This window comes from Octopus bimaculoides, chromosome 1, assembly GCF_046866305.1.
Source record: "Octopus bimaculoides isolate indiv1 chromosome 1, ASM4686630v1, whole genome shotgun sequence".
Taxonomy (NCBI): Eukaryota; Metazoa; Mollusca; class Cephalopoda; order Octopoda; family Octopodidae; genus Octopus; species Octopus bimaculoides.
This window is the reverse complement of record NC_142928.1, coordinates 158214357-158229422: the sequence shown is the minus strand read 5'-3', so window position 1 is coordinate 158229422 and position 15066 is coordinate 158214357. Positions and strand designations below refer to the sequence as shown.

The 15066-nt window shown below is 33.4% G+C and overlaps 1 protein-coding gene across 1 annotated transcript; it reads left to right on the top strand.

Annotated features, from left to right (window-relative positions):
• The first annotated feature begins 4177 nt into the window (after window positions 1-4177).
• Window positions 4178-14992, top strand: LOC106868448 (uncharacterized). Its single transcript, XM_014913725.3, has 7 exons — window positions 4178-4384; window positions 6834-6944; window positions 8704-8784; window positions 9889-9933; window positions 10512-10667; window positions 11515-13727; window positions 14826-14992. Exons 1-7 carry the CDS (start codon window positions 4327-4329, stop codon window positions 14835-14837), a joined length of 2676 nt encoding a protein of 891 aa, XP_014769211.1. The 5' UTR covers window positions 4178-4326; the 3' UTR covers window positions 14838-14992.
• Window positions 14993-15066: the final 74 nt, after the last annotated feature.

The following is a 15066-nucleotide window of genomic DNA, read 5'->3' as shown; positions in this document are numbered from 1 at the left end:
ATATCTATTGTCAAAACGTAAACGGATGTCCCTTTAAAAGTAATTCGTCTGAAGAGTTAAAGAAAAAATTTTTTCTAAATGTTTCTGCAAGTACTCTCGGACAAACTAGGTCTATGCACTAATACTGAAGCATGTTTTGAATTAGATGATAACGTTACACCTGTGTTCAAGCCTAATAGGAAGTGCCTTTTGCGGCAATAACACAAGTGGACGATGAGTTGGACAGATTGGGGAAAAAAACGGAATCATTGAAAAAGTGGATTACACGAAATGGGCAGCTCCGATTGTATGTATAATTACGAAAAATATCAAAATTAAGTTTTGTGCTGATTTTTCGACTGGTTTAAATTACCATTTAAAAATTAACCATTATCCACTACTGACCCCAGAAGATATTTTTACAAAACTAAACGGAGGAAAAATATTTTCAAAACTCAATCTTTCTGATACATATCTGCAAATCAAAATAGGTAAAAAAATATTCAAGGATATTAACGGTCAACACGCACAGAGATCTATACAAATACAATAGACTATCTTTTGGACTGAAGGTAGCACCTGCAATATTTCAACAGGTGATGACGTGTTAATCAAAAGCGAATCACGGAATGAACATATCGAACAAGTGAAGTGTGTCTTTGAAAAGATTAAGGATTATGGTTTCACACTCAGTGAAGAGAAGTGTGAATTTTTTTTTTGCCAAAAATCAAATACCCAGGTCAAATCATAGATAAGAATGGAAGACGTCCTGACCCGTCGAGGGCAGATGCAATCAAGGGTATATTCCTCCAATGAATATACCGACATTACAAGCTTTCTTTGCCCTAGTAAATTACTATCAACAGAACATTCCAAATATACATAAATTGAAAGCACCATTAAACGATTTACTAAAAAAATGGACTAAAATAGAATTGGTCAATAAAGTGCCAAAACACATTAGAAGACATAAAGAAAATACTAATTTCTGACATGTCACTAACGCATTTCGATCCTAGAATGGATATTGTTGTAGCGTCTGATGCTTTGGAGTATGGAATAGGAGCAGTCTTGCTACACAATCCTAAATATGGAAATATGAAGCCAGTAGTTCATACTTCGCATTCACTGATAGCAGCAGAGAAAAAGTATAGTCAGATAGTGAAGGAGGTTCTATCGATTATTTTTGCGATAAAAAAAATTTCACAAATTCTTACATGGTAGATTTTTGTTACAAACCGACAATCAACCATTACTATCAATTTTTGGATAAAAGAAGGAACTGCCTACCCATACAGCGAACCGACTACAACGTTGGGGTACAATATTGATGAACTATAATTTTAAGATGCAGTATATTCCGTCGAAGAAAATTGGTCATGCAGACTGCTTATCGAGGCTAATTCCCAAGAGCGTGGAACCGCTAAAAGAGACTGTGATAGTGTCATTGCAGTCAGAAAATGAAGAAAGAAGTATTGTGTGTAATATAATCCAGGAACTGCCGGTCACAGCGCATGATATAAAAATGAAATCTGTAGAGGATAGTTACATTACAAGAATGAAAGAAACATTGAAAAATAAGCATAATAAAAATACAGATTCAAATAATTTCTTATTATGCAACGATGTCTTAATGTACTCGCAGAGAGTAGTAGTACCAAGTGCACTACAGAAACGTGTATTGTAACAATTCCACTGTGGGCACTCGGGAATGTCCAGAATGAAAGCTTTAATGAGGAGCTTTGTATATTGACCGACTATGGACAGGTATATCGAGAAATTGGTGAAAGCATGTAGAGGTTGCGCGTTGGCAACCAAATCACCACCAGTAAAATACCAATCGTGGTCGGAGACTGAGAGCCCATGGTCCAGGATACATATGGACTACGCTGGACCAGTGAACGGTGCATACTATCTAATCGTTGCGGATAGCTATACAAAGTGGCCAGAGGTATGCGGATGTAATAAAACCGCAGCAAAGACAACAATAAAGTTCCTACTCGAGTTATTTGCTCGTTACTGTGTTCCAGACACGTTAGTTTTAGATAATGGAACACAATTTACGGGATATGAATTAAGAAATTTCTGCAAAATACATGCCATAAAGTACATAATATCTATCCCGCCCTACCACCTGGGGTCAAATGAGTAGGCTGAAAGATTTGTCAGTTGGTTAATTTACAAGGAATATTGATTGTTGGTTTGTAAAGTAATTTGTTAGTTTGTTACATTGTTTATTCCGTTGTCTGGTTATCTTATTTATTGTACGTAACAAATTACGTTACAACAACAGGGATGTATTTTATCCAAGCGTACACTGGTTTAGCTCCATATTGATAAATATACTTTGGATTTCATTAATTTGTGTTAGTACTAGTGTTAATACTTATGAAGTTCCAGTTGTCGTTATAGATGTTTTCATCCATTCGATATAATAGAACATAATTTTAATAATATAAATAAGGAAAATGGAGAGTTTGAACACAGAAAAAGTCAATTTATATAATAATCAATTTCATATTGTCTACGTACATTTCAATTTCATACCTTTATTCATATTTTGCAATTAAGATTGCATTATGCATTTAAAAGGCAAAAATCTCTTCAGAGCAAAAAATCGTCAAATATTCGTTCAGATCCTAAGCAGTTCTCCATCCATTAGGATGTGAACAAATATTTGTCAATTTTTTGCCCTGAAGAGATTTTTACCTTTTAAATACATAATGCAATCTTAATTGCAAAATATGAATGAAGGTAAGAAATTGAAACGTACGTAGACGATAGGAAATTGATTGTGAAGAGGGGCTGAGGACTGATCCTTGGTGAACCCCTACTTGTACCCTGGATTCTTCGGTATACTCGTTGCCAACCATCTGCTAAATGACAGCATGCCTGTACATGGCTTGTACAGCTCTCACCAACCACTCATCTATCCCAGTTTCCACATTGACCATCAGATAAGGGATCAGAAGACCTGTCAAGCCAAGTGAGATCATAGTCATGGCCGATGCCAGTGTTGCATAACTGGCCCTAACTGGAAAGAATATATATATATATATATATATATGTATATATAAATAGAAACCGGCTCTTTCTCTATTGGTAAGAAATCTTGAAATGAAACATACATACATGTGTGTGTGTATATGTGTGTGTGTGTGTATGTATACATGCACGCATGTATGTACACATGTATGTATGTATGTATGTATGTATGTATGTATTATGTATGTATGTATGTATGTATGCATGCATGCATGCATGTATGTATGTACGTATAAGCTTTTGCCTAGTTCTGTCAACCAAATTCCACTCACAAATTATCAGTGAGCATGTGAGAGCAGTAAAATACAAAATAATTCCACAGAGAAATTATTAATTCTCTAAATATTAGCTTTTTCAGATTTTTGGAATTGGTTTAACTGATTCACGGGAATCAATACAATGATTGAAATGATGGCGCATAAGTCTCAGCTTTATCACATTGTATTTACTTCCAGAACCTTCACCCACCTCCACCCTTTATATATTTATCTTAGTTAATTAAAAGTCATTATAGCCCCAACTTCATGAATGGTTTGCTATAACAACTTTTTCTGAATATATTTGTCTTTTCTTATGCAAGCATTAAAAATATTTTTGTTGAAAATATATTTGAAGAAAGGAAGGGTACCTAGGAAGACACTACTATTATTTCAAAATGTTTTTCATTGTCGTTAGTTATTTAGACTACTTGAATCATGGCTTCAAGGTCATGCTGAAGCAATCTTTTTTTTTTTTTCTTTTTTGCATATGTACTCATTTTTACGATTTACAAATGTGTGATTTTTAAGTCACGAGGCATTGGCCTTTATAAAATAACATGTCCTTCTTTCACATGTTTGTGATTTTTTTTCCCAGGAAAAGAAACTTTAAGAGAAAAATAATGTCTGTTTGTAAGAATAAAACTTTATAATGAACAACTGAACACTGAATGTTTAGGAAGTCTGTATTAAATCCAGATATTACGGATGTATCATTCTTGTATAACAAGTTTTTAATGCGTGAGAATGAAGAACAATGATACTTTCATTTCATAGAAAGTTTTGTTTATTTCCTCATGTTTTCTGATATTATATTCTGAAAACAAAGAAATATTTGTGAAAAAAATCCAAAAGAGGTTGGACCTTCTATAAAAAGTTTTGCAAAATATTGCATAATAATTAATTATTCAAATTACCTCTGTTATATATATACTGTTCTAGTCGTGATCTTTTCATTAATATAACTGATGTGCCAGTATTCAACTGCTGTGCCAGTTTTCAATCACTGCAATATACAAGAGGATATTACATCAAAGAAATCATCATGAATGCTTATATTTTCGTTCTGGCTTTTGCTCTCACACAGATCAACACTATTTCAGGTATGCCTTATGGATGCTACTTTTTCTCTTGACATAACTAGATGGTATTTTTTAACTGATATAGAATTATTTCATTCTTACCTAACATTTTCAATTTAACATGTGGAAAAATAATAAGAGGCCAAAAAAATGATATGGTCAGCTAAAAATAATATTGATTTTATGGTGTCTATAGGCAAAATTAAACAATATCTTAGGTAGATGCTATTGTTTCATTAATTATGTATTAGCGAAATTTGCTCATTAGAAAAGACACAATAAATGAAACATTTTAGATTTACAATAATAATAATTATAATTATATTAATAATATGTTAACTCAAATTTTAAAACAAACTTATAATTTTCTTATGTTTTCTTAAACATTTTTTTAGAAGAATACTTTGTGCAAAACCAAATATATGGCACCCTAGTCATAACACTAACTTGAACTTCTAACTTGTTGTCTCTTCTACCAATTGTCAACTAGAACCTACATAATACTATCTATAAAACTTAAATAATATCTATCATAATATCATGCAAAATATATGTATTATATATGATATCATATAATATTACACACACACATTCATACATATATACATATACACATACATCATCATCATCATTTACCATCCATTTTCCATGCTGGCATGGGTTAGATGGTTTGACTGGGATTGGTAAGCTGGAAAGCTGTACCAGGCTCCAGTCTGATTTGGTTTGGTTTCTATGGCTTTATGTCCTTCCTAACACCAACCACTCCAAGAGTGTAGTGGGTGTCTTTTACATGTTACTGGCACTAGCCATGACTATGATTTAACTTGGCTTGATGTATCTTCTCGAGCACAGCAAATCCCCAAAGTCTCAATCACTTGTCATCACCTCCATGGCATTCAACACACACACACACATACACACGCGCATATAATATGGCCTATTATATACATATATATATTTATATATGCAATTTCTTTGGGTGCAGATCCATGGCCTCTCATGACCGACGGATGCCTACTACTACTACTATTCTATATATATATATATATATATATATATATATATATATATAATAAGCCATATTAGATGTTATATTTTGGAGGCCTCTATAGTTTAATGGAGAAAGGATAACATTCAGTGTATTGATGTTATTGGTACACACATTCAACATGAAACTATTGTTGGCCAGAGATTCCTGTTTCAGTATTATGAGATGCATCTTAGTTGTGGCTACACGAAGGAGATAACAGTATCTAACTATCTATTTATGTATGTATGTATGACCATTTTATGTGCACAGTCTGTGACAGACCATGCCTGTCTTTTGCTGGGCTGAAATCTCATCTGCAGACCCATGGAAAATGAACCTCCACCAACTATTCTGCCTAGATGTCTGTGCACACCTTTGAATGCAGTGAATGCCAGATGGTTTGCAAATCCAACGGAGGCCTCAAAAGACATTTTAAAATCCATAAAGATCAGAACTTATCTGCAGCTCTTGGTGGTCCAAATTGGATGTGCAATCTGTGTGGGTGTCTTTTTAGAACATTGTCTAGTTTAAAAAGCCACATCAGATGCCATGATGGTGCTAAGGTGTAGGTACAGGAGGTGGTCAAACTCTGCATAAGGAGTAGACAAGCACCATGTATGTATGTATCTATCTATCTATATAAAATATATGCACACACACACACACACACACACACACACACACACACACACACACACACACATACATGCACATAGACACACACACTCACACACACAGACACACACACACACATACACACACACACACACACACACACACACACACACAGATAAATATGGTATATAACACAAACACGTATATTCATACACATATTCATATATATATATATATGTATATACATATTCATGTATATATATATATATATATATATATATATATATTCACCATTATAATAATTGAAATAATTTAAATGATCTGATAAGCTTCCCATACTTTGATCTTGTATTCACCATTATAATAATTAAAATAACTTAATTAATCTGATAAGCTTACCATTTGGCTTTGTTTTCGCATTTCAACCAAAAGAGTGATTTATTCTCCATAGTAACTGCAATGTATTTGCCTTTTAGCAGTTGAAATATATCACAAACATATTTCAAGTAGCCTAAACTCTGCTCACACTTTTTTAGGGTTTCTTTTTTTCTTTTTTTTTTCAAGTGTGGAAATAAGAAAACTAATGATTAAAAATCAGTTACCATACACATAGCTTTAAGAACAACATTGTTAAACTTTATTAGCTTTTAATGCAACTTTCCTGAGTAGTAAAATACATGAGATGTATGGTCTGATCCATGCAGCCATGGGAAAATGAATATTAAAGTAATGATGATGATGGTGATGATGACGACGATGATGAAGATGATGATGATGACGATGACGACGATGACGTATTACAAGTTAATGTTTCTTTTATTTCAGGTTTTGTAATTCCTAAAAGTGAAATCCCAACTCCTATACCTCTTGTGATAGCTAGTAAATTTACTGAGAAAATAAAGTTTGACCACACTACAAGACCATACAATGAAATGGGTAAGTTGACATATTAAATTATTACATGCATGTTTTTTGCCAAAATTTTTACTTTTGTTTTGAATGCATGACCAGCCGATGGTACTGACAACTCAAGCAATCATCCTCAGCATCTCATAGTTGAAGATGCCTGGTCTTGTGTTGAGGGTCTTCAAAATGTATGAGGGAAACGAAAATATATATATTCTTTTATTCTTTTACTTGTTTCAGTCATTTGACTGTGGTCATGCTGGAGCACTGGCTTTAGTTGAACAAATCGACCCTTTGTAAGCCTAGTACTTATTCTATCAGTTTCTTTTTGCTGAACCGCTAAGTTACAGGGATGTAAACACACCAACATCAGTTGTCAAGTGATGGTGGGGGGACAAACACAGTCACACAAATACACACACACACACACACATGCACATACGATTGGCTTCTCCCAGTTTCTGTCTACCAAATCTGCTCAGAAGGCTTTGGTCGGCCTGAAGTTATAGCAGAAGACACTTGCCCAAGGTGCCATGCAGTGGGACTGAATCCGGAACCATGTGGTTGGGAATCAAACTTCTTATCACACAGTCACTCCTGCACCCTCAAAGGGTCCCTCCACAGGAACCAATCAGAATGCCACCCGAAGGGCGGCTTCAAGGCTAGTATTATATATTTTCACAACTATGGATTTTCAAAAATACCAGTGAATTGAATATGATTAGGGTAAAATACACTTAAATTCTCATTATAAATTTAACACTATAAATTTAATAAGACATTTGTCAATTTATTAATAAATTTTATAGAACATTAATACTTAGTTACAGCTCTGAATTAAGTCAGTGACTAGTCGATGTTGATGTGATATGAATACTCCTCTGTTGGTCAAATTGTTGTCTGATAGCCTAGCAACTTGCTTTTCAGCAAAATATATGCCAACATGGAAAAGTAGATGATAAAAGTGATGACGACGACGATGTTGATGATGATGAAAACAATGCCACCACCACCACCACTACCAATGGTGACGTGGTTGATGATTTATTTGTGTTACTTGCCTTTAACCCATGCTAAACCACACTTTTTTCTTTGTTTTTATTTTCAGATAAAGGGCAATGTCTGAAGCCCTAGATACTACACTACTATTTACAGCAAATAAACTTATTATTGATTAATAATTGCTAATGTAGATCATCACCAGTTTCCCCCAGATTTTGCAAATTTCTATACATCATCATTGCAGTCAGCTATTGCCACTGGTCTCTGTTCTCTGTTATGTATAGCAGGCTATGGTGTTGTGACTTAACCATTCCTTAATGTTGTCAGGCCAGGATTTTCCCAGTCTGTCTCTCTTTCACCCTCCCTTAACTGTGCCCTGAAGGATGGTTTTAGACAAGGAGTTGTGAAAGGATATGTGACTGTACCAGACAAGCTTTCGTTTTTTTACATGTGCAAGGAGTGATTCCTGTCTGCCAGGATATTTGTTGACTTGCTGCTTGACAAAGCTGTTTATTCTGTGTTCTGTGTACAGGATGTGTAGCAACCTGCTGGAGCAGTTGTGCTCACATCCGTGGATTCTTTGTTCCATGTCAGCTGTACAAGCCTAGCTCTCACATCCACCCATATTTATACTGACATCCTTATTTGTTTGATTATGATGATGGTTTATGTATAAATGGTGAATGAACACAATCAAATATATCATGAACCAGTATTTTTCTCTCCTCACAACTAGAGATTTTGTATAAGTTTATGAATATCTTTTTTTTCTCTCTTTTCTTTTCAGAGATGTTAAATGCAACATGCCCAAATGTACGACCAATGAATGCAACCAAAGCATGCAATGAAACCAGGGAATGCCGCATAGGTACTGTTACATATTTCAAATATATTTTGTATATTAAACTCAAAGTACTAATAATAATAATGATAACAACAACAGCAGCAACAATAATATTATCAAAGCTTATCATGTGTGGAAAGAAACCTTGTGAGACCTCTGACAACAGGCTGCTGTCTGCTCTCACAAAATCAACCAGAGCAAACAAGACCCAGTGCTCTGAGAAGTAAAACAACAAAATAACAATAAAAGTACAAGCATTTAAAAAAAAAATATGATTTTGTATTTTGTAATCAAAAGAAATATATCCCCCTTTCTTCATACATGTTAAAATAATCTGAGGAGCAGCAACGCTCATGTAAAAGACATAATGATAAAACAATGTAATATGAATCTCATTAATCAACAGGATATGTGATGCATTCATACTTGATGCAAGTTGACAGTAAAGTACAAAATGCATCACTAAATTGTTATTAGTCATAAGTCAGCTTTTATTCATTCATTTTTGAATGTTTATCAATTTGAAGGTCATTCTTCTCAAGGATTTCAGTCCTGATTGGAAAGCAGTCCTGATAGCAGAAAAGGGAAAGCATTCAATAAAATACCAATATTGAGTTCAATCTTATTTCTATCCTTGCAAATGATCAAATTGGTTTTTGTATTGAATTATCAATAAAATATACCATATATTCATGATGGTGTTATAATAAGGACGCAAGAGTTTATTGTGATCATAAGTAAATAGATTCTGATGGCAATTATTGTAATGACGAGAGAAACTGTTATATACATTAGAGCTGGTAGTGGTTTTGATTATATTCAACATTTATCACAACAGAAATTTTTAAATTTTGGTAAGTATGTATAGACTATGACAAAGAAACCTTGTACTATTGGAAATCTTTAATGAATGCAGTTGGATACAGCAGACAGTTGCAAATTTGTAAATTGAAAAGAAATATTTCATAGAACTAATTTTGCCTCTTATGCTGTGATATATTCTAGTGTTGATAGAGTCTTTATAAAGTTCTAGCAAGTTCTATTTGGGTTTCTAAATGGATTTTCACTTTCACAGATGCACATTTATGACAACATTGATTTTTGATTTCTGTTGCAATTTATTTTCAGATGAAACCTGTTGCCTCTTTGTCACCAAAAAGTTTTGTGTTTCAAGTAAGAACTGGTTTTGTTATTAAAGGATTAGCAGGTGGATGGAAGAAGTGAGAGAGAAAAAGTAAAAGAATTGAGCCAAGTAGAGAGGATGAAAGTTGTGTAGTCGCACAATGACAGGCCATATATGAAAGGCTTCTTTGGTCAGAGGCCAAGTGGAAAGAGGTAGAACCGAATTAGGGTACTGTATATGTACATGTTGCAAAGCTGGATGTAGGTTGGAGAGCAATGGAAAGTAGTAGGTCTATCTCACGAACAGTATTTAACCCAAGAATGTTCACTTAAACAATGGAACTTGACCAAGTGTGACAGTTGGCTGTCATAAATTTCTAAGTGCAAAAGCTGAGAGCAATAGGAAAGAAACCAGTGGAAAATTGTAGATTTGGTTTTGAATCCTAGCTTAGAATCTAGGAAGTTATTCATTACTGGTACACAGGTGTGTGGCAATTCAGTAGTTTTGAACTTCTAGTGTACTTGAAAGCTTTATTATATAACTAGATTCATAGCAAGATTAATGTTAACTCTAAAATCTATCAGAATGTTTTCAACTTTACAATCTTTGTCTTTCTTATATCACATAGATCCTTACTTTTGTACATACAATGGAATTAAAGTGAATAGAGGTACAACAATATTACTTGATGATAAGTGCACTGAATGTGATTGCCAAGGAAATAATAAATACTTATGCACTAATGATGCCTGTTCCGGGAAAACGAAATTCGTTTCAATTGCAAGTAAGTAACCGTGTTGTTTCACTTAAATTTTTTTTTTTAATTTGCTTCATAGGGTGTGAGGAAGGACTCATTCCTGTTGCATATATTTTGGAATTATAGTGAAAGAATTCATTCAGGCTTCTGTCATGACCAGTGCATCATCATCATCATCATCATCAGCAGCAGCATTGTCATCATCTGCTGAGCACTTTATGCTCTTAGATTGTCCCTACTTATAAAATGATGATGATAATAATAGTCATCATCATCATCATTTAACATCCATGTTCCATGCTGACATGGGTTAGATGGTTTGACAGGGACTGATGTATCCAAGGACTGCATCAAGCTTCATCATCTGCTATGGCATAGTTTTTATGGCTGGATGCCCTTCCTAATGCCAACCACTTTACAGCATGTACTGGATGATTTCTTTTTTTTCTGAGCAACCTGCACTATTGAGGTTGCCATGAAGTTTGGAAAGAGAGGTATGGACAAGTCGGAAGAGAATAAAAATGTAATGCACATGTCACATCTTGACTTATCTTGCTGTTTTAATTATGCTGACAACACCATGTTTCTGTATCCGCTAGCATAGAGAAAAAGTTTTACATGCAGCTTTGTGGCAATTTTCTTGCTTTTAAATAAGAAAACTTGATTACATCGTTTTGTTTTTTCTTAAATAAAGTGAGTAGGGAAAAGATTTACAATTTATTCTCATGTACTATATGCAGCTTTAGTTTTAATATCGATTTTGATACACAAAAAGTGTGAATTGAATTAGATATAAAAATGCACTCTTTACTTTTAAGTATTATTGGTACTTTTATTTTGACTAAACTTTTCGAATAATTTTAATTCTTTCCAGAATCATGTGAATATGAAAACAACGTGCATACTGGCGGAAAGTTTTTCAATAGTTCTGATGGTTGCAATCTCTGCTACTGTGATCCAACAGGTTATGCAATCTGCACAGTGAGACATTGTTCTAAGAAGAAATCAACTTGTAACTTCAATGGCCTTATATACAATGAAGGACAAAGTTTCAAAATGGGTTGTAAAGAATGTGTATGTAAACGTGATGGCAGTGTTAAATGTGTTGATGTAAATTGTAACCAGCTGAGCAATCAATGCACTTTCAATGGAAAGACATATAAGAAGGGAGAAATTTTTAAGAAGGACTGCAATACATGTGTCTGCAATCAATTAGGTAGTGTGAATTGTACTGAACTAGACTGCAAAAGCCAACCACAATATTGCATATACAATGGAAAGAAGTATAGGCCTCTGGAGACATTTCACTCTCTTTGTAATGCTTGTGTTTGTAATGCAGATGGCAATGTGAGCTGTGTATACAAATGCCACAACACTTGCACACATCAAGGCAAATTTTATAAAGTCAATGAGGTATTTAAAAACGGTTGTAACTCATGTACATGTCTTAGTACAGGTAATATTGAATGTACGACTAAAATATGTAAGTGCACTCATAACAATATCAATTATAAAGTTGGCGAATCATTTCAAACAAAGCTTATTGTTTGCACTTGTCAAGATAATGCTAGCTTCTACTGTGCAAATAAAAACACCACCTGTAATTATAGAGGCACTATTTATTCAGCAGGTGAGTCCTTTATGGACAATTGTAAGACTTGTCAATGCAAAACGGATGGAACTGTGAGTTGCAGCAACAGATCATGTGTCTGCATTTATAAAACAAAAATGTATTCAGCTGGCCAAAATTTTACAGATAACTGCAATACATGCGTCTGTAAAGCTGATGGTGCTGTAAACTGTTCTAATAGCACATGTGTATGCAAGCTTAATGGAGTAACATACCAAACTGGAGAAAGCTTTAAAGATAATTGTAACACTTGCATCTGCAAAGCAGGTGGCAAGATTCACTGCAACAGTACTCCTTGTATATGTAAATATAAGGACGAAATTTATCAATATAGAGAAATATTTAGGGACGGTTGTAATGTTTGCCGATGTGAAATGAATGGCATGGTCCAATGCAGTAAAAGGTCTTGCCATTGTCAATACAGAAATGTCACGTATAAAATTGGAGACACATTTAAAGATGATTGTAACGATTGTATTTGTGACGTTAATGGTTATGTAATGTGTACTAGAGATTTATGCGAGTGCAGATATAATGGAATGGTCTATGCCATCAATGATACATTTACTGACAACTGCAATGTATGCATCTGCAAAGAAACTGGTATGGTTGAATGTACTAAAAATACATCTACCTGCATTAATAAGGGAATTAAGTATCATGTTGGAGAAACATTCAAAGATGGTTGCAAGATATGCAAATGTCTAAATACAGGCAAATTTGCATGTACCGAGACTAAAAACTGTTCTTGTAATTATAAGGGAAAAAGCTATCGCATTGGTCGATTATTCCCTGATGGGTGCAATGAATGTAAATGCAAAGAAAATGGAATTGTAGAATGTGTCAAAAAACCATGTAAATGTGAATATAAATGGAAGAAATATGAAATCAATGAAACCTTTGATGATGGCTGTTATACATGCCAATGTGGAGTTGATGCTAAAATTTCATGCAAAATAACACGTGACTGTAGATGTAGATATAATGGCACAGTATATAACGTAGGTGAAGTTTTTATGGATAATTGCAATGTATGTAAATGTCAGCCAGATAAAAGCATTTTATGCTCACAGACATCATGTCTAAGACGATGTAAACACAATGGTGTAAACTACAGAATAGGAAAGAAGGTTAGAATTCAGTGCAGGACCTGTACATGTACAGCAAAAGGTTTCTTCTACTGTAACAAGAGTGATTGTAAGAAAAAACAATGTTTCTATGGCAACAAAGCTTATAATCATGGAGAAAATTTCAACATTGATTGCAATACATGCCACTGTTTTGATGGTAAACCAGTCTGCTCTAAAAAGGACTGCTCTCTAGAAAATTCTTGTAACTATTACGGAAAATATCACAAGCAAGGTGAATACTTCAGAGCGAACGATTCATGCAATGTGTGTTTTTGCCATAAGAAGATAATAACCTGTACAAAATATGATTGCTTCAATAATCAAATTGTAAGTATTAAATTTCTTTAATAATCAAATTCAACTCTAATAGGTCTTAAAATACCTCCCCGACCAGATAAGCTATCCTTTTCAAATCAATGATTCATATGGCCTGGTGTTTATCTTCTCCAGTTTTTGTAGTTTTAAATGAATGAGAGACAAATATTTCCTTGGACATGCTTGTCCATAAGACAAATCGAACTTGCTACTATGCACTAACAAATAACTAATTGGAGTGGAAAAGTATTTATATTCTAGTGTCTTTTTACAGCTAGATGGACTGGGCTATGAGAGTTAAGTGTTCCAGTCACAGACACAATATAAAACCAAAGACAATATGAACCACTGGTGATAATAATGATATATATCTGGTCACCAATGCACTTGCTCAAGGCATATCTCACATTATCACCTGGATCTATGACTAATATACTTGCTCATTGCACATTTAATACATACACTCACACAAATAGCAGCTTCAGTCTTAATCTGAATTGATTAATTTAAAATCAAACAGATGTAACTGCTTCGTTTTAGCTTTTCTTTTGTGTTATACAATCACAATAGTGTAGAAGCATCACAATCTGTAAATAATATACATAGTACAATAATATATTTTGTACATATCACCATTAAATGGTGTCAACCTTATAACAGTTTAATAGCATTTTAAATCATGAAAACCAACAGTTTCTGGATTTCGTCTTTTGTATAAAAGATATACTTATTTCTAGTGCAAGTAAAAGTCTTAATTCAAAATTATATAAATTAAGTGAATATTGCAAAGAGATATTGTTAAAAATGAGTCAAATATAGAAAAATTTATTATATTGTTTAAAAATATATTAAACCAGCATAGTGCTTTTTAAAATTATGTCTTTGTATGGTAATAGGGGTTGGATAGGTTTTCAAATTCATATTTTTAAATGAATTATTGCAGCAGGAAATTTATTGCTAGATGTCTTTCCTTAAATTATTATTATGTTAATGATAGTGACAATGTATAATTATTACTTAAATTACTTGAATTTCTCCAATGTCTATTGAATTGAACAATATCTTGCCTTTATTGTACTAACCATGCCTTTTTTTCTTTTTTCTTTCCAGCCACCATTATAATATTAGTATCTTAGAAGAGATGAAAATATCAACTTAATTTATATCCACACAGTATTGTATATTTTGTATATTTTGTAATATAAAATTATTTTTAAAAACTATGTAAAAAGATTTTGTATATATATATAGCAAATAAAAACTCGAGTTAAATCAAATGGATTCTTGGTTTAATTGTTTTACTAGTACCAGCACAAAATAAAGTTTGATATAATACTAAATTTTTTCAAAA

Excerpts from the sequence above, each read along its gene's own strand:
- LOC106868448 (XM_014913725.3), top strand. The coding sequence starts at position 4,327 with ATGAATGCTTATATTTTCGTTCTGGCTTTTGCTCTCACACAGATCAAC. Across the intron at positions 4,385-6,833 it reads ACAGATCAACACTATTTCAG|GTTTTGTAATTCCTAAAAGT; the intron begins GTATGCCTTATG and ends CTTTTATTTCAG. Across the intron at positions 6,945-8,703 it reads AAGACCATACAATGAAATGG|AGATGTTAAATGCAACATGC; the intron begins GTAAGTTGACAT and ends TTTTCTTTTCAG.